At 39.7% G+C, this 24,370-nt stretch overlaps 1 protein-coding gene across 6 annotated transcripts in view; it reads right to left on the bottom strand.

Annotated features, from left to right (window-relative positions):
* The window catches only part of NEK1 (NIMA related kinase 1), a 212,661-nt gene that overhangs the window by 41,566 nt on the left and 146,725 nt on the right, over positions 1-24,370 (bottom strand). For 5 of the 6 annotated variants that reach the window (XM_082657164.1, XM_082657161.1, XM_082657163.1 and 2 more), the window contains 3 exons: positions 22,662-22,727; positions 22,350-22,578; positions 16,050-16,202 (listed from right to left, as the gene is read on the bottom strand). In XM_082657164.1, the coding sequence (XP_082513290.1) occupies positions 16,050-16,202; positions 22,350-22,578; positions 22,662-22,727 (448 nt within the window). Of the gene's footprint in view, positions 1-16,049; positions 16,203-22,349; positions 22,579-22,661; positions 22,728-23,540; positions 23,640-24,370 lie in introns of those variants that run through there. The other variant, XR_014296918.1, reaches the window with a different exon arrangement.

Below are 24,370 nucleotides of genomic sequence, written 5' to 3'. Positions count from 1 at the left end.
GTCCGGGAAGATCCCACATGCTGCAGAGCAACTAAGTCCGTGCGCCACAACTACTGAGTCTGCGCTCTGGAGCCCACGAGCCACATCTACTGAGCCCGCGTGCTACAACTACTGAAGCCCATGCACCTAGAGCCCATGCTCCACAACAAGAGAAGCCACCACAATGAGAAGCCCGAACACTGCAATGAACAGTAGCCCGTGCTCGCCGCAGCTAGAGAAAGCCTGCGCACAGCAACAAAGACCCAACACAGCCAAAATTAAATAAATAAATAACTTAATTATTTTAAAAAATACTACTATAAAAAAAGTAAAATAAAAACAACCAAGGAAAATATTTTAGAATTCCAACTAGGTTAAAGATTATATACGTACATGCAAATGTGTACCCATGCCTGTTATCTATCTATCTAATCCAAAGATTTGCCAAATTTTTCACCCAATAAAGGAAATTCAGAAGATATAAATAAAAGATATACTTGCATGAAAATTTTTAAAAAAAGAAAAAACAAACTCTGTATGGCCAAAAATAGCATAAAAATAAGTGAAATAGCAGAGGGTGGAAAAAAACTGTGATGATATACTAGATAAAGGTTATTTATACCAGATTAAAAATTCACAAGAAAAAAATTGGAAATGTAATATAAAAAAGGCAAAGAATATACACACAATTTACAGAGAAGCAAAGCAAAATGGCCAAAAGACTGTGACATGATGAAATTCACTCACAATCAGAAAATCACAAATGGAATCTTAACTTGTAAGATTGGTAACAATGAAAAAAAAGTGATAATATTGACAAGTCCTGCTTAATATTTGAAAATCAATCAATGTTATTTGTTACATTAATATAATCAAGGAGAAAAATCATACAATCATCTTAATTAAGTCAGAAAAAGGGTGAGATAAAATTTAATGACTCTTTTTAAAATAAGACTAGAAGGGAATTCCTTAATCTGAAAATGGGTATTTTCAAAAAAGACTTGAGTTAACATGATACATTTACTCCCTTGAATCAAGAACATGACCCTTCTATTCAACATTCTACTAAATGGCATTTTTTGAAGAGAAGATGTTCAGTTTATTATAGTCCAATTTATTCAGTCCTTTTCTTTACAGTTTGCATTTTTAAGGACAAGTTTAAAAGGACAAGCCACTAGGGCTTCCCTGGTGGCGCAGTGGTTGGGAGTCCGCTTGCCGATGCAGGGGACACGGGTTCGTGCCCCGGTCCGGGAAGATCCCACATGCCGCGGAGCAGCTGGGCCCATGAGCCATGGCCGCTGAGCCTGCGCGTCCGGAGCCTGTGCTCTGCAACAGGAGAGGCCACAACAGTGAGAGGCCCGCGTACCGCAAAAAAAAAAAAAAAAAGGACAAGCCACTAAAAGACAAAATATATTTAGAACACATGTAACTAACAAAAGGCTTCTATCCAGAATATACAAAGAACTCCTAAAAACCAAAGGGAAACCAACATAATGGAAAAATAGGCAAGACACTTGAATAGGCACTTCAAAAAAGAGCATATGCATCTTAGTAAGAAATATTTGGATATGACACCAAAGCACAAACAAAAATAAAACAAAACAGTGGGTCTACATGAGTAAAAGCTTGTGCACAGCAAAGGAAAAATCAACAAAATAAAGAGGTAACCTACGGAATGGGAGAAAATATTTGCAAATTATATACCTGATAACAGATTAACACCTAAAATATTTAAGTAACTCAAACAACTCAAAAGCAAAAAGATGGACAAATTAAATATTTTTTGCCATTATTAATTAATGACAGCAATTTAAAAATCGGCAAAGGAACTCAATAGACATTTCTCAAAAGAAGACATATAAATGGCTAACAGATATATGAAAAGGTGGCTCAACATCACTAATAATCAGGGAAATGCAAATCAAAACCACAGTGAGAGATCATCTCACTCTTGTTAATACAGCTATTATCAAAAAGAGAAGAGATGACAAATACTGATGAGAATGTGGAGAAAAGGAAACCCTTGTGCACTGTTAGTGGGAATGTAAATTGGTGCAGCCACTATGGGGAACAGTACTGAGGTTCCTCAAAAAACTCAAAATAGAACTACCATATGATCCAGCAATTCCACTTCTGAGTATTTATCCAAAGGAAATTAAATCAGTATCTTGACGAGGTATCTGTACTCCTATGTTGACTGCAGCATTACTCACAGTAGCCAAAACATGGAAACAACCTAAGTGTCAATGAATGAATAAAGAAAATGTGATATATATATATATATATATATATACACACAGTGGAATATTACTCAGCCTTAAGCATGAAGGAAATCCTTGGAAGATACTATTCTAAGTGAAATAAGTCAGACACAAAAAGACAAACACTGCATGATGTTACTTATGACTGGAATCTAAAAAAGTCAAACTCAGAAACAGACAGTAGAATGGTGGTTGCCGGGGGCTGGGAGGTGGGAAAAATGCAGAGATGTTAGCAAAGGGTACAAACCTTCAGTCATAAGATGCATAAACTTCTAGAGATCGAATACACAGCATGGTTAATTACCGTTGCCAATAATGTATAGTACACTTGAAATTTGGTAAGAAAGTAAATCTTAAGTGTTCGCATCACACACACAAAATGCTAACTATGTGAGGTGATGGGCATGTTCATTGGTTTGATCGTGGTGATCATTACACGAGGTATACTTATGACAAAACACCATTTTGTAAACCTTAAATATATATAATTTTTAAAATTTGTCAATCATAACTCAATAAAGCTGGAAAAAGAATTAAAAGTCATATGAACGGCTATTTTACTCTGGATACAACCTATTCCCACGGCCACACCCAGCTGCAAAAGGAAGCTGGGAAATGATGTCTCTGCCTAGGCAGCCATGCGCCAACCCAAATCCAAAGTGGGCGTGGGGGCATGGGGAGACGCCAGTACTAAAAAGGAAGGAGGGAAGATTGGACACCGCAGGACAGCAGCAATTTCTGACACACACACACACACACACACACACACACACACACACACACACACACACACACACACACACACACACACACACACACACACACACACACACACACACACACACACACACCTTGTCCCATAGATGCCAGTAAAATGGGGGAATATATCAAGAAAAAAGAAGCCATGGACTCCAGACAATAAGAGATCTAACATCAGGTTAGGGGAGAGGCCAGGATGACATCCTTCCAGCAGGTCAAAGGAAAAACTCGTCTGGTTTGGAGCAGGTCAGAGGGGATTCCAAAGAAATGGTTCGAAGATTAGACCCATATAATACCTAATGTATATGGACGATCTGAGAAGAGATAAACATATGTAGGGAAGAGTCTGGCAACAAACTAGAAATAAGTTTGTGAAAAACAAAGCAATTATTCACTAAAGGGAAAACAAAATATTGTGCAAGAAAGAAAAGTAGTCATGGTACAATTACCACAGCTTTGATTAGAATATACATGGTCAAGGTAATACCAACACTGTACAATGATTTCACCAAAATTACAAGTATATTTGGAGGATCTGGGGATAGGAAGTACAGTTGTATATGGTGAGATCAGGGGAAAAAAAACAGATGGAGGAAAGGCAGCTAAATTCTTATCTTCCAAAGTAGGAAGTCCACAGATAATGTCTAAAACTAAAATAATAATAAACACTTTTAAAAATCAAGAAGTAATAGTATAGGTATATGATTTATAATTATGTTGATAAATAAGAAAACAAATAGTTAAAAGAACTGTAAGTGGCTGACTTTGGGAAGCAGAAAATAAGGTGATGAGTGAGGTCTAAGAACTACAGTTTTTTGTAAAAGACTTCCAGAGCTACTTGGCATTTTTAATTATGTGTACAGATTACTTTTATAACAAGAGAACTAGATTTTTAAATAAAAACAAAATTTATGTGATTAACAGGAACATAATCTCTAGGTAGCAAGGTTCTAGGTAATTTCAATTTTCTACAGCACAGTTTTTGGTATTTTCTCATGTTTTACAATGAAAATATACTATTATAGTCAAGGGAAAAAAAAGTTAGTTTAAAAAAATGTAGGGACTTGTTTTCCTGGCCATGACAATGTAACTCATATTGGATTAATTGCTCACTGAAAATAAATATAAATGATGAACAACAACAAAAAATATTGAAAAAACTATTTGGAAGCACTGGCGAGTAAGTGATGCAGGCAGGGCGCACTGGGCCGCGACTGACAGCAGCAAACACTAGGGTGAGCTCCACTCCATCCCAGCTTCCCTGCGGGCACTTCCTAAATCCAGCACAGGCAGAAGGCAACTCTTACTGGGATAATAAGTCTGCGGCTACAAAGTGACCCAGAATGCAAAGAAAAAAATCACCAAAAAGTTCCCCTCAGCACAACAAAAAAATCCCCTCTATTTTCGGTTAACTCCTAAACTATGCATTCATTCACAAGCAACACTCTGGGAAAACCAGCACAAATCAGCAGCCAGGAGGGTGACGTGCTGGGCAAAGATGAGCATCTGGATGGTGCTGGGAGGGAGAGTAGAGATCGGGTCCCAGGAATGCGGAGGGCATGGTGAACAAACACCATCAGCACTGAGAGGAGGTCTCAGGCAGATCAAGGCGTAGGAACAAGAGCTACCACCTGGAAACAAACAGGCCACAACTAACTTCAACAGTATCAAGGTAATCTGCTGGCATTATTTAGTTTTAAGAAGAAAACTTAATCTTCTTTGAAGAAAGATAACATTACCCAGAGGCTATTAAATTTTTCCTCCACAATGTCTGGCATCCAATCAAATACTGTAAAACTCAGGTACAAAAATTCTAACCTGAGCTGTGGTTTTGTACAGCCTACAAGTTACGAAAAACTTTTACATTTTTAAGGGCTGTAGAAAATTTTTAAAAGAAGAATATGCATATATGGGCTCACAAAGCCTAGAATATTTACAATCTAACAATTTATAGAAAAAGTTCATTGCTCTATGATATAAAGCATGGTTTATAACAAAGAAACAGGAAAAAATGACTGAAAACCAAGAAAAAGAGGCAACAGAAATAGAACAGATCTAGCTAACAACAGAAACAGACCTGCATGACTCAGTTATGAGATTTCTCAAGGAGGGACCTTAAAATAAGTGATTAATATGGTCAAGAAAATAGAGATGGGCCAAATGGACAAATCCATAAATACTTTCAACAGAAAACTGTAATCTATAAAAAACATGAAATGGACATCCTAGAACTGAAAAACACAGTATCATATTAGGAACCCACTGGATTTCTTTAACAGGTTAGAGAGACCAGAAGACAGAATCAGTGAAATGCTAAAGGGCTCAACAGATTTAAACAGACTGAAGCAAAAAGGAGAAAATGTAAAAAAGCAGAACAGCACTTCCCTGGTGGCGCAGTGGTTGAGAGTCCGCCTGCCGATGCAGGGGACACGGGTTCATGCTCCAGTCCGGGAAGATCCCACATGCCGTGGAGCAGCTGGGCCCGTGAGCCATGGCCGCTGAGCCTGCGCGTCCGGAGCCTGTGCTCCGCAACGGGAGAGGCCACAACAGTGAGAGGCCCGCGTACCACAAAAAAAAAAAAAAAAGAAAGAAACAAAGAACAAATGGGACAAATAAAAAAATATAGGGACAAATATATACACAGGCTAAGTCAAAGCAAATCAGTAATTACATTATATGTAAATAAATTAAACTCTCTGAAAAAAAGACAAAGACTGTGGGGCTAGATTTCAGAGAAGAGACACATTTAAACATAAAGAGTCAGAGAAAATGAAAGAAAAGGCTACAGAAAAAGATATACTAAGGAAACATTAACCAAAAGAATGCTTGCTGGTGTAGCTCTATAATAGGACCTAAAGCAGCCTTTAAAGGAAGTAATGTTACTAGAGATAAAAATGGACATGTCATAACAATAAATGGTCAGGGCAGCAGGAAGATGCACAAACTGACCAATGCAATGATCTAAATACTTTAAGGCAACAACTTAAGTTGCTATGCACTAAATAACTTAGCTTCAAAGCATAAATATCAAAAATTGATAGACTTAAAAGGAGAAAATGAAAAATTCCACACATACACATGGAGATATTAATGCTCTTCACTCAGTACCTGATACAACAAGCAGACAAATAATCAGTTAAAAATACAGGAGATTTAAACATCATGATTAAACAATACAGAATATATTGGGTGGGCCAAAAGGTTCGTTCATTTTTTTCCCGTAAGATGGCTCTAGTAGCACTTAATTGTCTTTAACTTCATTCGAAACAATTTTGTTAGATTGCATGTGACAGCTATCACATCAGCGTGCATTTTAAAAAAAAGGACCTACATTGACAGATGAATGGCTAAAGAAGATGTGGCACATATATACAATGGAATATTACTCAGCCATGAAAAGAAACAAAATTGATTTATTTGTAGTGAGGTGGATGGACCTAGAGTCTGTCATACAGAGTAAAATAAGTCAGAAAGAGAAAAACAAATACCGTATGCTAACACATATATATGGAATCTAAAAAAAAAAAAAAAAAAAAAAAAAAGAACCTAGGGGCAGGACAGGAATAAAGACGCAGATGTAGAGAGTGGACTTGAGGACATGGGGAGGGGGAAGGGTAAGCTGGGACGAAGTGAGAGAGTGGCATGGACATATATACACTACCAAATGTAAAATAGATAGCTAGTGGGAAGCAGCTGCATAGCACAGGGAGATCAGCTCAGTGCTTTGTGTCCACCTAGAGGGGTGGGATAGGGAGGATGGGAGGGAGGCTCATGAGGGAGGGGATATGGGGATATATGTATACATATAGCTGATTTACTTTGTTATACAGCAGAAACTAACACAACATTGTAAAGCAATTATACTCCAATAAAGATGTTAAAAAAATTTAACTCCACAAGCATTACTCAAGCAAAAAAATAAATAAATAAAATAAAAAATAAAAATAGACTTAACAAATTGGTGAATTTTTGTGTAGCAATTTTAATATTGAAGATGGAAGGAAAAAAAGCAACATTTTCGGCATGTTAGGCTTTATTATTTCAAGAAAGGTAAAAACTCAACTGAAATGCAAAAAAAGATTTGTGCAGTGTATGGAGAAGGTGCTGTGACTGATCGAATGTGTCAAAAGTGGTTTGAGAAGTTTCGTCCTGGAGATTTCTCGCTGGACGATGCTCCACGGTCGGGTAGCCCAGTTGAAGTTGACAGCGATCAAATCCAGACATTAACTGAGAACAATTAACGTTATACCATGTGGGAGATAGCAGACATACTCAAAATATACAAATCAAGCACTGAAAATCATTTGCACCAGCTTGGTTACGTGAACTGCTTTGATGTTTGGGTTCCATGTAAGTAAGTTAAGCTAAAAAAAGCCTTCTTGACTATACTTCCGCATGTGATTCTCTTCTTAAACGTAATGAAAATGTTCCGTTTTTAAAACAAATTGTGACGGGCAATGACAAGTGGATACTATACAATAATGTGGAACAGAAGAGATCGTGGGGCAAGTGAAATGAGCCACCACCAACCACACCAAAGGCTGGTCTTCATCCAAAGAAGGTGATGTTGTGTATACGGTGGGATTGGAAGGGAGTCCTCTATTATGAGATCCTTCCAGAAAACCAAATGAATAATTCCAACAAGTACTGCTCCCAATTAGACCAACTGAAAGCAGCACTCAACAAAAAGCGCCCAGAATTCATCAACAGAAAACGCACAATCTTCCATCAGGACAATGCAAGACCGCATGTGTCTTTGATGACCAGGCAAAAACTGTACAGCTTGGCTGGGAAGTTCTCATTCATCCACCATATTCACCAGGCACTGCACCTTCGGATTTACATTTATTTCGGTCTTTACAGAATTCTCATAATGAAAAAAATTTCAATTCCCTGGAAAACTGTAAAAGGCACCTGGAACAGTCCTTTGCTCAAAAAGATAAAAAGTTTTGGGAACATGGAATTATGAAGTTGCCTGAAAAACGGCAGAAGGTAATGGAACAAAAGGGTGAATAGGTTGTTCAATAAAACTCTTGGCGAAAATGAAAAATGTGTCTTTCATTTTTATGTAAAAACCAAAGGCAATTTTTGGCCAACCCAATACATACATAAATACAGTAACTGTGAAATACATATTCCTTGCAAATGCATATGAAACATTTACAAAATAGACCATAAGTTGGGCAAGAAAGCAAGTACCAAACATTTCAAAGGACTGAAATCATGTACACTATGATGTTCTGTAACCACAACACAGGCTACAAAGCAACAACAGAAAGATGACTAGAAAAACCCCCAAATGTTAGGAAATTAAATGCAAAACACTTGCAAATGGTCCACCGACACAAAAGAAATCACAACATAAATTAAGTTTATGATTTAAATCTTCCCACAGAGAAAACACCAAGTCCAGATGGCTTCACAGGTGAATTCTTCCAAATACTTAAGGAAAAAATAATACGAATCTTTCACAAAGTTTTCCAGAATATAGTCAAAATGGGAATGTTTCTGTCAATAATAAATGCTGCCTGCCATATCGATAAACAAAGTAGCCATCACATTACAGCTGCCCCAAAGGTGAGCCCTGAGGAGACTCAGGATAGAAACAGGATACTCCCCCCATCAAAAAGTCACTGCTGCAGCCACTCCCCATCCCCCTCCGCCCCCCTCCCCAATGGTGCACCCTGAGGGGACTCAGCATGAGAAAACACAGGATTCTGGCCCCACACAGCTGAGGTGCATATCTAAAGGAAAATATCAAAAATAATTATTTCAGTGAGCCCAGACTCTTGCATCCTCCCATACATAGAAGAGTGCTTATTAATTCCTTAACTTGAGATGTCTGGTTTTCTTGAATTAACAGCAATCTTTTGAAGTTCTGACTACCTGGTGTTTGTTGCAAAACCCCCTATATATCCTAGTTCCTCCATTACCTCTTTGGAGCAGCCCCTCGGAGCTGTCTGAGATGCTGTGTCCTGGGTTTAAGTCCTCAGTTTGGTTCACCAAATAAAACATAATTCTCAACTTTTCGGTTTTTTTTTTTTTTTTTTTCAGTCGACATTTCCCACCTTGTTTCATAAGTCAGGAAAACCTTAATTCCAAACCACTATAAGCACTTTACAAAAAAGGAAAATTATAGGCAAACTTCCCTCATGAATTATTTTCTTGGGTAGAGAGTATAGGTGTTACATGTTAAGAAGGGAAGAATAGTCAAATTCAACAAAAAGTTTTAGAGAACATCCTCCATGGCTTAAATATTTAAAGCCAAAGAGATATGGGAACATATGTATATGTATAACTGATTCACTTTGTTACAAAGCAGAAACTAGCACACCACTGTAAAGCAATTATACTCCAATAAAGATGTAAAAAAAAAAAAAATATATATATATATATATATATTTAAAGCCAAATAGAGAAATTCTGGCAAGATAGCAAAGAACATAGTTTTTTTTGTTTTGTTTTTTTTTTAATTTCCCTGAACCCCTCCACAAAACAGACAAAACCAAGAGAAGCAAACACCCACAAATAACATCTAAAGCAAATCTAGGTGACCTCGCAACCCCCAAAACACATGTGAACAGGGACAAATCACAGTCAGCTCCAGACTCAGGTGGCAATAGCATCTGTGCAAATGAAAGCAGAGGGAAACAATGGGGCACCCGATAGACCCCAGATCAGGAGAACCCCCAAAAGCCAGCAAGTATTCACAGGCAAGCACAATGGGCCAATTTAAGGAGAGTAGCCAAAACAGGAAGTGTTTTTACACATTCCAATTTTCATTTAAAAGGAAGGACCAATGGGGAAGTCAAAAAGTGTGGGGCAGTCTGCTCCTAAGAATTCTCGAAACTAACCACCTGAAGCTCCCTTCGAGATCAAAGCCCCACATTGAGGAGAAATCGCTGGAAAGAAAATTCAAATTGATCTGTGCAGAAACAAAGGACAGAGAAAAGAGGGGGAAAGGAGCAAAGACAGAAGAGATGGTTTTTAAACATGTCATAAAAATAACAGAAGAGGAAGCTCAAGTTATGAAGTTAGAAAGGCTACTTTTACCCACTCTTCCTTCCTAAAATTTTAGCAAATCTAATTTCACATGAAAATAAGTAACATAAAAGGATCACTGTTAAATTCTATACAAAGTTACTGTCAGAAAAAAAAAAGAATAAGAAGTAGAATAGGAGGACTTCTCTGGTGGCACAGTGGATAAGGCTCTGTGCTCCCAATGCAGGGGACCAGGGTTCGATCCCTGGTCAGGGAACTAGATCCCACATGCATGCCGCAACTAAGAGTTCGCATGCCGCAACTAAGGAGCCCTGGAGCTACAACTAAGGAGCCGGCCTGCCGTAACTAAGAGCCCTTGCAACCAAATTAATTAATTATTTTTTTTTTAAAAAAGGAAGAAGTAGAATAATGTCCTCATAGATGTGTTTCCCAACTTTGGCACTATTGGGTCAGATAATTCTTTGTTTTGGGCGAACACCTGTTACAATATGCACTCTGTGTGGCCTCTAGATACCTGTAGTAACCTTATCAGTGACAACCAAAAAGTCTCCAGACAATGCCAAGTGTCCTCTGTGGGCCAGAGATAATAAAAATCCATGAAACAAATTAAAATTATAACCTACTACTCAAAAATCAACTAGAAAAACGAGGAACATGGTAGAAGATATAAGAGAACAACAAAAAAATATAAATTGCAATATAATACAATTACAGTGAGAAAAGAATCTGAAATGAGGCAGTTGATAGAGCTCAGGAAAGATTAGAAAAGAAGGAAAAAAACCTGAAAAATAAAGATTCTAGAAAAAACACAAGATCATATAAGCAAAACACACAATTTCTTAAGAGATATGTAAGGTAAATAGGAGAAAAAAATTTTAATTAAAGAAAATAATTGACAAAAAGGATTCAAGAGGAGCTTCCCTGGTGGCACAGTGGTTGAGAGTCCGCCTGCCGATGCAGGGGACACGAGTTTGTGCCCTGGTCCGGGAAGATCCCACGAGCCGCGGAGCGGCTGGGCCCGTGAGCCATGGCCGCTGAGCCTGCGCGTCCGGAGCCTGTGCTCTGCAACGGGAGAGGCCACAACAGTGAGAGGCCCGCGTACCGCAAAAAAAAAAAAAAAAAAATCCAAAATATACCTAGAAGTCCCTGAAGTAGACTTAAGGAACAGAATAAAGAACTCAAAAAACTATAATTCAAGAATACTTTCCTAAAAAAGACTGGAAACTACATATTAAAAAACATACCATGATGAAGAAAACTACAAAACTCTAATGAAAAAGATCAAAGAATAACTAAGCAAATGAAGACATATTCCATGTTCATGGATAGGAAGACTCAATACTGTCAAGATGCCAGTTCTTCCTGACTTGATACATGGATTCAATGCAATTCCAATTAAAATCCCAGCAAGTTATTATGTGGATATCGACAAACTGATTCTGAAGTTTACATAAAGATGCAAAAATCCAGATTAGTCAACACAGCATTGAAGGAGAAAAACAAAGCTGGAGAAGTAACACTTCCCAACTTCAAGACTTACTAAAAGCTACAGTAATCAAGATAGTGTGATACTAATGAAAGAACAGCAAACAAATCAATGGAACAAGCAGAGAGCCCAGAAGTACAGTCAACTAACATTTAACAAAGGAGCAAAGGCAATTCAAAGGAGAAAGGACAGTCTTCTTAGCAACAAACGGTGCTGAAACAGCTGGACATCCACAGGCAAATAAACAACTTTACACTTTTCACAAATATTAACTCACAATTGATTACAGACCTAAATGTAAAACTCAAAACTATAAAACTCCTAGAAGATAACAGAGGAGAAAATCCAGGTGACCTTGGGTTTGGCAATGACTTTTTAGATACAACACCAAAGGCATAATCCATGAAAGACATTTAATAAGCTAATTTCATTTATCTTAAAAAACTTTTGCTGTGAAAGACATTGTCAGAAGAATGAGAAGACAAGCCACAGACTGGGAGAATGTATTTACAAATGAAATAAAAACAAAGGACTGTTAATCAAAATACATAAAAAACTCTCAGAACAAAAATAAGAAAACAACCCAGGACTTCCCTGGTGGTGCAGTGGTTGGGAATCCACCTGCCAGTGCAGGGGACATAGGTTTGAGCCCTGGTCCAGGAGGATCCCACATGCCACGGAGCAACTAAGCCCGTGCGCCACAACTGCTGAGCCTGTGCTCTAGAGCCTATGAGCCACAACTACTGAAGCCCACATGCCTAGAGCCCAAGCTCTGCAACAAGAGAAGCCACTGCAATGAGAAGCCCACCCACCACAATGAAGGGTAGCCCCCACTCGCCACAACAAGAGAAAGCCTGCATGCAGCAACAAAGACCCAACAGAGCCAAAAATAAATAAGTACATAAATAAATTTATATTAAAAAAAATCCATCACCTTAGTTACCAAAAAGAATTTAAAAAATCAAATCCAAACAAAAACAAACCGAATTAAAAAATGCACCAAAGATCTGAACAGACACCTTACCAAAGAAGACACAAAAGGCAATGAAGCCTATGAAAAAATGTTCCACATCGTATGCCATAAGGGAACTGCAAATTAAAACAAGGTAACACCACTGCACACCTACAATGGTGGCTAAAACCCACAGCAGTGACAACAACAAATGCTGCTGAACGATGTGGAGCAACAGGAACTCTCAGTCCACATGGGTGGGAACGCAAAATGGCACAGCCACTTTGGAAGACAGTTTGGTGGTTTCTTACACAACTAAATATACTCTTACTCCATACAATCACAATTGGGCTCCCTGGCATATACTCAGGATGAGTTGGAATCTTATGTCTACACAGAAACCTGAACACAGATGTTTACAGCAGTTTTATTCATAATTGCCAAAACCTGGAAACAACCAAGATATTCTTCAATAGGTGAACAACCTATTAAATAACCTTTATTGACAAACTGTGGTATATCTATACAATGGAATATTATTCAGCACTAAAAAGAAATGAGCTGTCAAGCCAGGAAAAGGCATGGAGAAAACTTAAATGCATACTGCTAAGTGACAGAAGTCAGTCTGAAAAGGCTATACACTGTGTGATTCCAACCATATGACATTCTGGAAAAGGCAGAACTATGGAGACAGTATAATGATCAATGGTTGCTAGGAGGTTGGGAGAAGGAAGGGATAGTCAGGTAGAACACAGGGATTTTTTAGGGCAGGAAACTATTCTGTATGATACTGAAACGGCGGATAAAGGTCAGTAAATATTTGTCAAACTCCACAGAAAGTACAACAGCAAGACTAAACCCCTAAGGTACACTATGGAGTAGGGTGATAATAATGTGTCGGTGTCGATTCATCAAGTGTAACACATGCACCACTCTTGGTGGGGAGTGATGGTTAGGGAGGCTCTGCATATGTGGAAGAAGGGGGTATATGGGAACTCTCTGTACTTGCTGCTGAATTTAGCTGTGAACCCCAAAATACTCTAAAACAAAAGTCTATGAAAAGAAACCAACCAACCATGTACTAAAAAAACAAAAACAAAAAACCAACAACAAAATATATTTTAAGAAGTTGGATTTTAAGGAAAAAGATATCCGTTGAGTATCCAAACAAAAAGACCAAGTCATTTAAAAGGAAAAGAAAGTAAGATTGTCACCAGACTTCCTGACAGCTATGCCTTAAGTCACAATACTATACTGTTATCCAGTAAAGACATTCAAGGAAAGGAAATGTAAGTCAAGGATTTACATTTAGCCAAACCTACCTTCAAGAAGAAAGTCTTCACACAAACTTATGAACATGCAAAATCTTTGGCTGCATTGTTCACATGAGCTCCTCCCAAGGAATCTATCACAAAAGAGCTTCAACAATCAAAATGATGAAAGAGACATTGACATAAGGATTGGAAGACTAAAGACAACACAAGTCCATCCTGTTTGTCATTTAATCCACAAAACAGTCCTGAATGGCAGTGTTTCCACTCTACACACCGAGCACCTGGAAGTCAAAGTCAGAGGAATTTGCCCCATGGTTGCTGGCAAGTGATGAAACCAGAACTTTCTTTCCACGACATGAAGATGGCTCTCACACACGTTAAAACCTTTGCATCTTTGCAAATTGCCTAGAATTTCGTCCTCTCCCCTAACTACCCAGTGGGCTCTTTTCTATCTTTGGCCCAGCTCAAAAGCACCTGTTCTCTCTGTGGCTTCCCCTGACCCAAAAAGCCCAGCACCATCAATGACACAGGACAGTACTGATAACCCAGAGCCTCCTCAGCTGTGGGCCCACACCGTCTCATAGGCGACACCTCTGACACACACTCTGCCACATGTGATCTCCGTGATGCTAACAAGTGCAACTTCTCTGTCTTAAAATTTCAGCACAGAGCATGTTCTTGTAGGTAAATGTAGTTAGAAGAAAAATTTTAAAGACGGCAGATGACAGCGCCTGGAAGCCTTCCACTCTCACAGATAAAGTCAATTACATAAACATCTCTGCACTACCTCTTAATTTTGTGGGTACTTCTATTCTTGCCCTTTTCATGAAACATTACCCTTTATTTGTTATGATTTGTGTCTGCCTTCTGAGAGCAACGACCATCTTTTACGCTTTGTAGCTTTACCACCAAACACATAATAGTATGCACAGGTAATAAGTATTCAATAGTTGGTAAATATGATTTTTTAAAAAGACAAATCATAAAAAAAAACTCAGTTCCAATTCTATGTAGATGGACTATTTATATGGAGAAGGAAAGTCTTGCTTTCACACTGCCTAACTCTTACCATAGACCATTATTACATTTATTTAAGCAATAAAAATTTTACATAAGAGGAATCTGAATTTAAATGTAATAGTTCTAATGGGACTGAACATATTTAGGACTTTTAGACTACCAAATAATCTGAAATTTTTATTATTTTTGAAATGTTTTAGCCTGGAGGTACTTCTTTCTAAATAACGCCTGGAGCATTTGAGAACAGGCTCAGACTGAGGTGTAGGAATTTGTTACTACTATTGTATTTTTGGTTGTGATTGTTATTTGGCATCAACAGCACAACTTCCAGACCCAAGAGTGTGAACAAACTGATTACAAATATACACACTCATGTACTTGCCCTTTTTTCAAACAAATGATTTTATATACTTTGTTCAAATTGGTTTTTTTCCCTTTAATATTAAAGAAATGCTATAATGATTAGTGGCTGGAAGGCTCACTCTTAATAAGGAAAGAACAACCTACTTCTGCTACTTCTGTAATAAGTATGTAGGTTCATTTCCATAGCTAATTGTCAGCATCTGGCTAATTCCTCTTTACACAATGTGAGTAGCTTCACCTCCCAGGTTATTCTTCTGTCAGTTTTGGATATAAGTTTCACTCCAAGCTTTAAGGAGAGGCAGATAAAAAGAAAGTGAGGGTGGGAGTGAGCATAAACCCACAGAGAAGTGAAATACACACACATTCAAGCCTTGACACAACTTCCACCTTCGACTCCCTCTTGGTTTGAATAAGCTGTTAACTCCTAAAACACTTGTTTGATAACAGGAGCACTCTCCTCTGCGTAGCTGTAACACTGAGACCCACCACACTCATGGACCACAAGCGTGTTCCTCTTGCCTCACAGCAACTCATCTCCCCAGGCCTAGCATAACGCCTGCCGTACCTACGACAATATCTTTTAGTCCTTCAGTCCACTCGACTCCTGAATCCCCATTAAACATACACCACTCATCTCGACGCACTGCTACTCCATCTTTCTTCATGTCAAACAGCATTCTGACTGCTCTATTTTTCCGGCTCCCCCTCTCCCATATACATTTCCTCTTCCTTTATTTTTAGATCCCACCCAGGTTACTTCAGATCAAAACTCAAGACTACCATTTGAGACAACTCCCCAGAAAATGCAACCATTCTCCAGCTAACTAGAAAATTATTATAACAAAAGGTAGTCTATTACAAACAATTCATTTAAAATAGACACATCTTTAAAAATACAATTCCATTTTTAATATTCTTTCTAGTATAGAAAAACAACTAGTTTCTCTGCTTACCACTTCTAATAGTTGTATTTTCCAATAGTTCTGTCTGAAGTTGTAGTTCAGCTTCTCCAAGTACCTTTAGAACAGAATCTATAGGACTTTTCCCCCAGACTTTTCTTGGAGATCCGCCAGGATCTAATTTAATAACCTCTCCCACTGTACGTTCTAGAAGAAAAAGATAAAAAAAAAAATCTTAAGGCAGATTTAAGATCTTCTATCCAACTGAGTGCTTCACAGGAAAAAAAGGTTACATCACATAGAGAATATAACGATGGTGCTTAAAAATGGACCTAGAGATTATCGAACTAAGTGAAGTCAGACAGAGAAAGACAAATATCACATGATATCACTTACATGTGGAACCTAAAACAATGGTACAAATGAACTTATTTACAAAACAGAAACAGACTTACAGACTTCAAAAACAAACTTATGGTTACCAAAAGGGAAAGGTGGGGGGGAGGGATACATTAGTAGTTTGGGAGTAACATAAACACACTACTATACATAAAATAGGTAAACAACAAGGGCCTACTGTACAGCACAGGGAACTCTACTCAATACTCTGTAAAGACCCGTATAGGAAAAGAATCTTAAAAAAAGTGGATATAAGCATATGTACAACTGATTCACTTTGCTGTAAACCTGAAACTAATAGAACACTGTAAATCAACTATATTCCAATATAAAATAAAAATTAAATTAAAAAAATAATAAATAGTCATCAACATAAAAAAACAAAACAAAACCCAAAAAAAGGACTTTCAGGGAATGAATAATAAATGATAGAAAAAAAAAACAAAAGCAACTAATACTACTACTAATAAATATATCTAAAGTTGCCTTTTAAAACACTTATGAATTAAACTCTAGTTTTAGGGAATATAAAAATGGAAAAAAACGTAAATGTTTATGTAAAGTTTTTATTTGAGAAAAAAAAATTTTTTAAACCTAAGATAATTAAGAATAACTTGGGGTAGTACATAAATAGATAAAATATGAATTAATATTTTGCTTCTATAAATTTCACTGAAGAGAATAGAAAAAAAAATCCTAAAATAAACGTGCATATGGATTAAAAGTAGAGAAAAGTATTTCTAAGAAAATTTGTTTTACCTTATTTAGCGTATGTAGGCCACTGACACTTTCTTTTTGACAATAATTGTTTGGGGTAAACCTTTTTACTAAAATTTAGCAAAGCAAAAGCCAGAAAAGGACCTACTGAAGTTTGAGTCTTTAGAACATTTGATGATAATACATGAAGCATATAGGCACCTAGCAGTAACAGACAGGATATTATTATAGAGTGTAAGTCATATAAACTTTCAAAGGTGACCAAATACATGTTGATACAAATTTTTGTGTACTAGTCCATGAAAGTAAATATCTGCAGATTAGCAGGTGATTTCAGTTTTGTTCAGGGAAAATGATTACCAAAAAGGAACAATTTTTAAAAGGATAGTTAAGAAGGGTAAAGAACCCGGAACCAACCCATAACTTACAGCCACGCGGTGTTGGATAAAGGTGCTAAAGCAATCTAAAGGAGGTGAGTGGGAAAAGGGGTGAAGGGGGTGGGGGAAAAGTGTGGAGCCAGCACCAGCTGTACACAGACAATACTGTGAAGAGCTCTGCTACAAGGAGGGCTTCAGAAATGGGTCCGAATGAAGTAACGGAGGCCGCCGTGCAAAGGGCTTGGGAAAGAGGAGAGGGGAGGAGGGCTGTGAAGTACAAAGAGCAGCTGGGTGCCAGCGGCGGGAAGGGAGCCTCACAAAGGCAGAAGGGACAGAGTGAGAGGCAGGGGGGCCACGGGGCACCGGCGCAGGCACCGGAAGGGACGCTGGGTTCCAACGTGCACTGTGACCAAGGTCAGGCAGGTACTAAAATGGGTGCGGGGATGCACTTTTATCCTCAAGGCTCTTTTCCTTAAGGTTCCACCACCCGGCACCACCCTCATCTCTCTTCTCCTCACAGCTTAGCTTCTGGAAGAGGCTCCTTCCTCAGTTGCCATGCGCTCCTTAATCCCTGGATTCTGTTTCTGCCCCTAGCCCTGTAGCAACGCTGCTTTCATCAAGGTCACCATGCCTCTACCGACAAACTCAGTGCAGATATTCTAGCCCTTGTCTTGCTGCTGTCTATTTTTCTTGTAAATCTATACCACACTCTCAGTTTTCCTAACTCTGATGCTTCCTCATCTGCTTATCAAAGTTCTTGCCCTGACAAACCTGTAGAAGAGTTTCCCTTGAAGCCCTTACAAGTCTGTCCTCGAGAGTCTCTTACATATGTCCGCTTTTATTATCTCTCAGTTAAGGTCTTCAGTTTTTGTCTAGATGAGTGCAACAGCCTCTAAAAACTGGTCTCAAGTACGTCCACTCCCAGTAAGATAGAACAGGGTGACCAGAGTTATGCTATTGCCTGGATAACCGAAACAACTGGACAAAATATATAAAACATCAGTCTCAAGACACTGGACAAGAAGTAAGATAAGAAGAGGTAAGAACATGGATCCTGGGAGAAGAGAAACAAACAAGACAACTCCTATGACGGCCCCTCCTGCTGCCTTGGGAGTTTCCAGCTGCAGCTCGGGGGGGGACCGAGGCAGAGCCCAGCAGACTCCCTGAGTTCTGGCGACAGAGCTGGGACTGACCCTTGGGAGACTAAGGCAGAAGAAAAAGAAGTCCAGAGACTTCCAGAAGGTAGCCTTGAGTATTCAGCAGAGCACTGAAGGGAGTAATGTGTGAAGAAACGACCTCAGGTAGGAAAAGAACCACCCGAGAGACTACAGGGAATACAGGACGTGAAACACTGCTTGTTCCCAGCAGCCAGACTGGAAAATATCATAATTCGTGGTGACTGGACACTCAGAGGGCTTTCCCTCTGTGCTAGGAAGAATTTGCACTCGAGTTAAATGTGGCCCTGATCTCACCTAACAAATCTTAAAAACAGACATAAACGAATCAAACTGAGCCCAACTAATTTAACTGCATTCCAGAACAAAGCTCCAGAATAATTACAGAAACCCAAAAATCCTGGCACCCATCAAGGTAAAATTCACAATGTCTGGCATCCAATCAAAAATTGCCAATCATGCAAAGAAGCAGAAGAATGTGACCCACAATAAGGAGAAAAATTAACCAATGAAAATGGACTCAGAATGGAGACAGACATTAGTATTCTCACACAAGCACACTAATAAAGTTTTTATAACTGTATTCCATATGATCAAATGTTTAGTACAGACATGGCAGACACTTAAGCCCAAATCGAACTTCTAGAGATGAAACCCACAATATCTGAGATGAAAAATACATTGGATGGGATTAATACTAGATTAGGCAATGCAGAAAAAAGTAAGTGAATTTGAAACTATCCAGAACGAAAGGCACAGGAAACAACAGAATCTTAAACAATGAAAAGCACATCAGTGAACTATGGGACGACTTGATACACGTGAGGCTGCAGCCCCCAGAGGACCGGGAGGCAGCACAGGAAAATACCTGAAGAAATATTGGAAAAGATGTTTCCAATCTGATGAAAATGATAAACCACAGACCCAAGATGCTCAGTGAACCCCAAGGAAAAGAAACATGAAGAAAACTGTGGTAAGGCACTTCACAGTCCAACTGCTCAAAACCAGTGATAGACACAAGTCTTAAAAGCAGTCAGAGAACAACAGCATGTTATGGAGAGAGGAACAAAGGTAAATCTGATTTCTTGTCGGGAACAACGCGATTAAAAGGACGACAGAGCAACATCGTTAAAGCACTCAAAAATGACACTGCCAACCTAGAACTCTATACCCAGAGAAGACATCTTTTAAAAGTTAAGGTACACAATTTTTAAATTTGAAAAAATTTAAACCTTATAAAATAATATAATTAAATCTATATTAATTTAAAAATAAGGTATAAAATTAAGTAAAAATACTCTTCAATATACAAAAGTTGAAAGAATCTATCACCTGCATTGCAAGCAATGTTAAAAGAAGGAAGGTGATACCATGGATACATAAATCTAAACAAAGAAATTAAGAACAGCAGAAACGGTAACTACATGGATAAGTACAATAAACGCTTTTTTTCCTAGTATTCACACGTCTAAAGGATAACAGGAGTTCTGACTCCTGGGAAGACGGGAGTACTAAGCACGCGTCAGCCGTGCCCCCACTGACACAGTTCTCAGGACCAGGACCCGCACAGGAGCAGCTGCACGGGACGCTGAGCAGCAGCCAGCAGCTGGAGGGGCGAAGAAGACAGAACCTCAAAGCGCCCCCAGCACGTGGTACACTCCACCCCCCTCCCGTTTTCCCCAGTCAGGAACCCAAGGGAGGGCACTGGGCTGCGGACAGAGGAAGCTCTAGGAGGGGCCTTCCACTCTGTCTCAAGGGCCGCGCCGGGGAACCCTGACGCCTGGAGAGAGAGAGAGGGTGAGATCTCTCGCTCTTCCCTCCGCTGCCTCCTTTCCAGCCCCCACGCGCTGCCACGGGTAATCAGAACCCAGAGCCCGTAAAGCTGGGGAGAGGACGTTTCCGTCCTGTTTGGTGGAGACGTGGTACCCAGACAGCAGGGCTGTTTCCTCCGGCTCTTGGCCACCCTGCTCCAAGCACAGGGCAGAGTGAGATAACCAGAGCCTCAGCTTTCTGACCAGAGGGCCAGAGACAGAAAACACCGGGGAGACAGTACAGACAAAGGAACTCCAGAAGGCAACCTCCTGAAGTTGACTGCTATTACCTGAGCTCACCTCCTGTGCACACGTGGATCTGATCCTGTGTTGTGTATCAAAGACTGAAAACTGAGCCAGCAGACCGAGGAACACCCAGGTCCCAGACCAGTCACCACGTGGTACACAGCCGGACAAGTCAAAGCAGCACTGCCAGACTCTGAAAAAGGAGCCGATACTGAAAGCACAGGCCACAAAAGGCAGATGGGAACTCAGGACCTGACTCTAACTGGGCCGACTGTAAAACTCTCAATGTTCTCCATCAGATGTAAACAAGACCCAGAGCCTTGTGAGAGAATATTCAGAGTGTCTAGGGTACAAGTCAAAATTACTCAGCGTAAGAAGAACCAGGAAAATCCTAACTCTCTTGGGAGGTGGCTGCTAGCAGCCGACAGCAATGTAACACAGATGCGAGAGTGATCTGACAAGGATTCTACGATAGTTGTTATAAAAACGCCCCAGGAAGCAATCATGAACACTCTAGACAGCAAAGGAGAAGAGGAAGTTGGAGAGAAGAAAGAAGATATAAAGACAATTTTATGAAATCACAGTGTCCCTAAAAAAAAAAACCATCCTGGAAACACAGCCCGACGAGTGCCTCTGCACAGTGCCTGCTGCTGCTCCTGCGCAGCGGTGTCGGAGTGGAGAAGCGGCAGCACAGTCTCCGCGGCCTGCGAAACCTAAGCTATTTCCTACCTGGCCGTGGACACAGCCCTCTGCAGGCACGGTCCGCTCCAGCTGCGGCTTCTCCGTGCTCTGGGCCCGCTCACCGGAGGCTTCGGGGATTCTCACCTTCACATCCGCGCTAGCTGCATCGGCTCCCCAGGGTACCAGGCTCTCCCCAGTGTCCTGGGCTCAGGGCAGCTCATGCGTCTCAGCCCTCAGCATGCCACGCCATCCAGAAACCACCTCCTGGCGACTGACCAATGCCCTGACACGCGCTCTGCTCTCAGGGAGGAGCTCCGTCTCAACCACTGTGGTGTCCTCACTGCTCAGGAGTGTGTGTGGCGGGTAGTGGGACTCAACACAGAACTGCTTGCTGTGGAGCCTGTGGACTGTTCTCCAACACAAGAAAGAATTCTACCGAAGTGGTCCATCAGAAAACTCACGTAGAACTGTACTTACTTAGCTTGGACAGACCGGCCCTTTAGAAAGTGAATCCCCTGCGAGCACGTGTGTCTGTTGGTTCCCTGCTGTACCTCCAGCGCCAGGAACAACGTGAGAAAAGGGCAGCGGCTCAGGAATCATCACTGCGCAAAGGGATCACTGCGTGAGACCCTCTCGACACCCCTGCTCAATGCCGACAGGACCTTCTGGGTCTTTGCTGAAGTTCACTACTCTGATTCTCACCAAGAACTACCCCTGCTAACAGGTGACTCTAACGTGGGAGAAAGGCCTAAAGTACAGTAACACAATTTAAACGTGCGCCGCTAGTTCCCGCTCTCACACTACAGACTGTTGTGGAAAACCCTTGCCATGTGAAAGCTGAATCGTCTTCTCCACGTTTCACCTATTACAGAAACCCTCCCAGCCTCTCTCAGCCCCTCTAAGCATGCCGGGCCGCACCAGGCAGGACACGAGCACACTCATACGCACTTTCAGTCACAGAGAAGGACGTGTCCAGTGCCAATTCATCCACAGGAATCACCAGGTGGCCTCCAGCCTCCCATTTCTTGCGATCCGATGAAACCGATTTTTCTTTTTCCTGCTCTTTGGCGTCTTCGTGAACAATTATTGCACCGATTTCAGAGTGACTCTGCTTTCCGTTTTCATCTTCTTGAGCTTTAAGATTTTGATTTAATCTACGTAGTATTTCGCGCTTACTCTGAAACAGTTAAAATGTTGTATTTTAATAGGTATACGATTAAGTAAAATGATTGAGAGAGAAAATTTGAAAATTGTACCTACCGAAATAGCACTGTTAGTCTTTTGCATTTCTTCTGAGGTTTCTTGGGCATCAGTCAAACTTCTGTCCTTTAAACATAGACAGTGACAGAGTAAGAAATAATGTTATTTTAAAAGTCCACCTTAAAATTTTTGATATTTTTACTTTTTGTTTTCATTAACATTTCATGCTCCTTGTCAATCTTTTTATTCCTGTAAAATGTTAACACAGCTTTCTTCATTATCAGCAATGAGAAATAGTTACATATTATCATTTAATAGATGTAATATATACTAGAAGAGCCAATTCTCAATTATTTGTCATATTTTTGGATTGCTTGATCACATATTTAACTATATTCTCTTCCTCTTTGGCACCTGATTCTTGGTAATTTTACATTTACTGTAGAAATTTTAAAAATTAATTCACATACTCAGAGCTAGGGAAGTTTTGATGGATGAATAATTCAAGACAGGCTGTGTTATTTTGAAGCTGTCTTTATGTTTCAGGTACATACATTCTTATTAAGCCATACTACTTACTAAACATAATTGAGAACTGGTTTTTCTCCCAAAGCAAAGAGTAAAAATAAAGAGTTCTGAGTCCTTGGTAATAAGGATAAAATAAATTTTGTTTTATGATTAGTATAATCAGAGTAATCTAGACGATCTAGAATTTGTAAATATATGAAAAGAAGAAATTAGTAGTTATGAAAACTGCGAAAGCAAAGGTATCTGGAAGACTCAGGGCAAGGAAAAGCGGTTCTCATAGTTTTAAGGAAGCGATATTTAGCAAGAAGACACATAAAGAAAAACCATTTAGTTACATGGATTACCTCAAATATTATTAAATAGTGGTCAGTTTTAAAGTAATATATGTAAAACAGACAAAGAGCATTTTACCCAGTAAAGTGGCAGGCATTAGCAGTCGCTACGACCAGAGAGGTGAGCAGCTACGTGGGATGTGAGATTGAGGACCAGGAAGGGCCCGCACAGGGGCATCTGAAGTTGGAGTGAACAACGCAGCACACGCTCGTTACCAGAGAGAAGAGAGACTACACCTGCTTGAGCAACAGTGGCTTCCTATATCAAGTCCTTGAGGGTGACCAAGGCTGGTATTTCCCACTCAATCTTATTTTCAAGATAAACACAAAGGCTGTAAAAGACTGGTGTGCCAATAACGTCAGTGCTGTCTGCAAAAATTTCACGAAATTCAACAAATAAAAGGCGCAGACTTCAATGACCAGGAAAGGACAGAATCAGGGTAATGTGTAATATGACTCGGACTCTTCCCTCTGCCTACGGAGCTCTAGGCTGAAATTCCACACCATGAGCCCCTTTCCCTGAACCTCAGAACAGAGTTTTTCACATTTCAGAGAGATGCCCAAAACATACTTCCAAGTTTAAACTTGTTACTTGCCCACAGTTCTCTGTTTTACTATCCATATGACATGACAGAGATTCAAAAGTAGAAGGTTAAAGAAATAATTGATGAATTAAGTGCAATTATGCTGAGTCCTCTAACATTTGCTATGCCAAAAAGTTTTAAATACATGTACACGTCCTGGACACTATTCCAAGAGTTAATTAAGTACCAGAGAGACATTATTTGTTTAAAAAGTGAACCTTGGCTAATTGTGAGTGCTAGGGTATAAAAACATTTTCTGCATTGTTTTTCATACATTTCTATATGTTTTTTTGTCCAACAGTCTTTTAAAGTAAAAAAGAGAATC

The sequence above is a fragment of the Grampus griseus genome, assembly GCF_964374135.1.
Source record: "Grampus griseus genome assembly, chromosome: 6".
NCBI lineage: Eukaryota > Metazoa > Chordata > Mammalia > Artiodactyla > Delphinidae > Grampus > Grampus griseus.
Note: the sequence above shows the minus strand (reverse complement) of the source record. Positions and strands in the feature narration are given on the sequence as shown.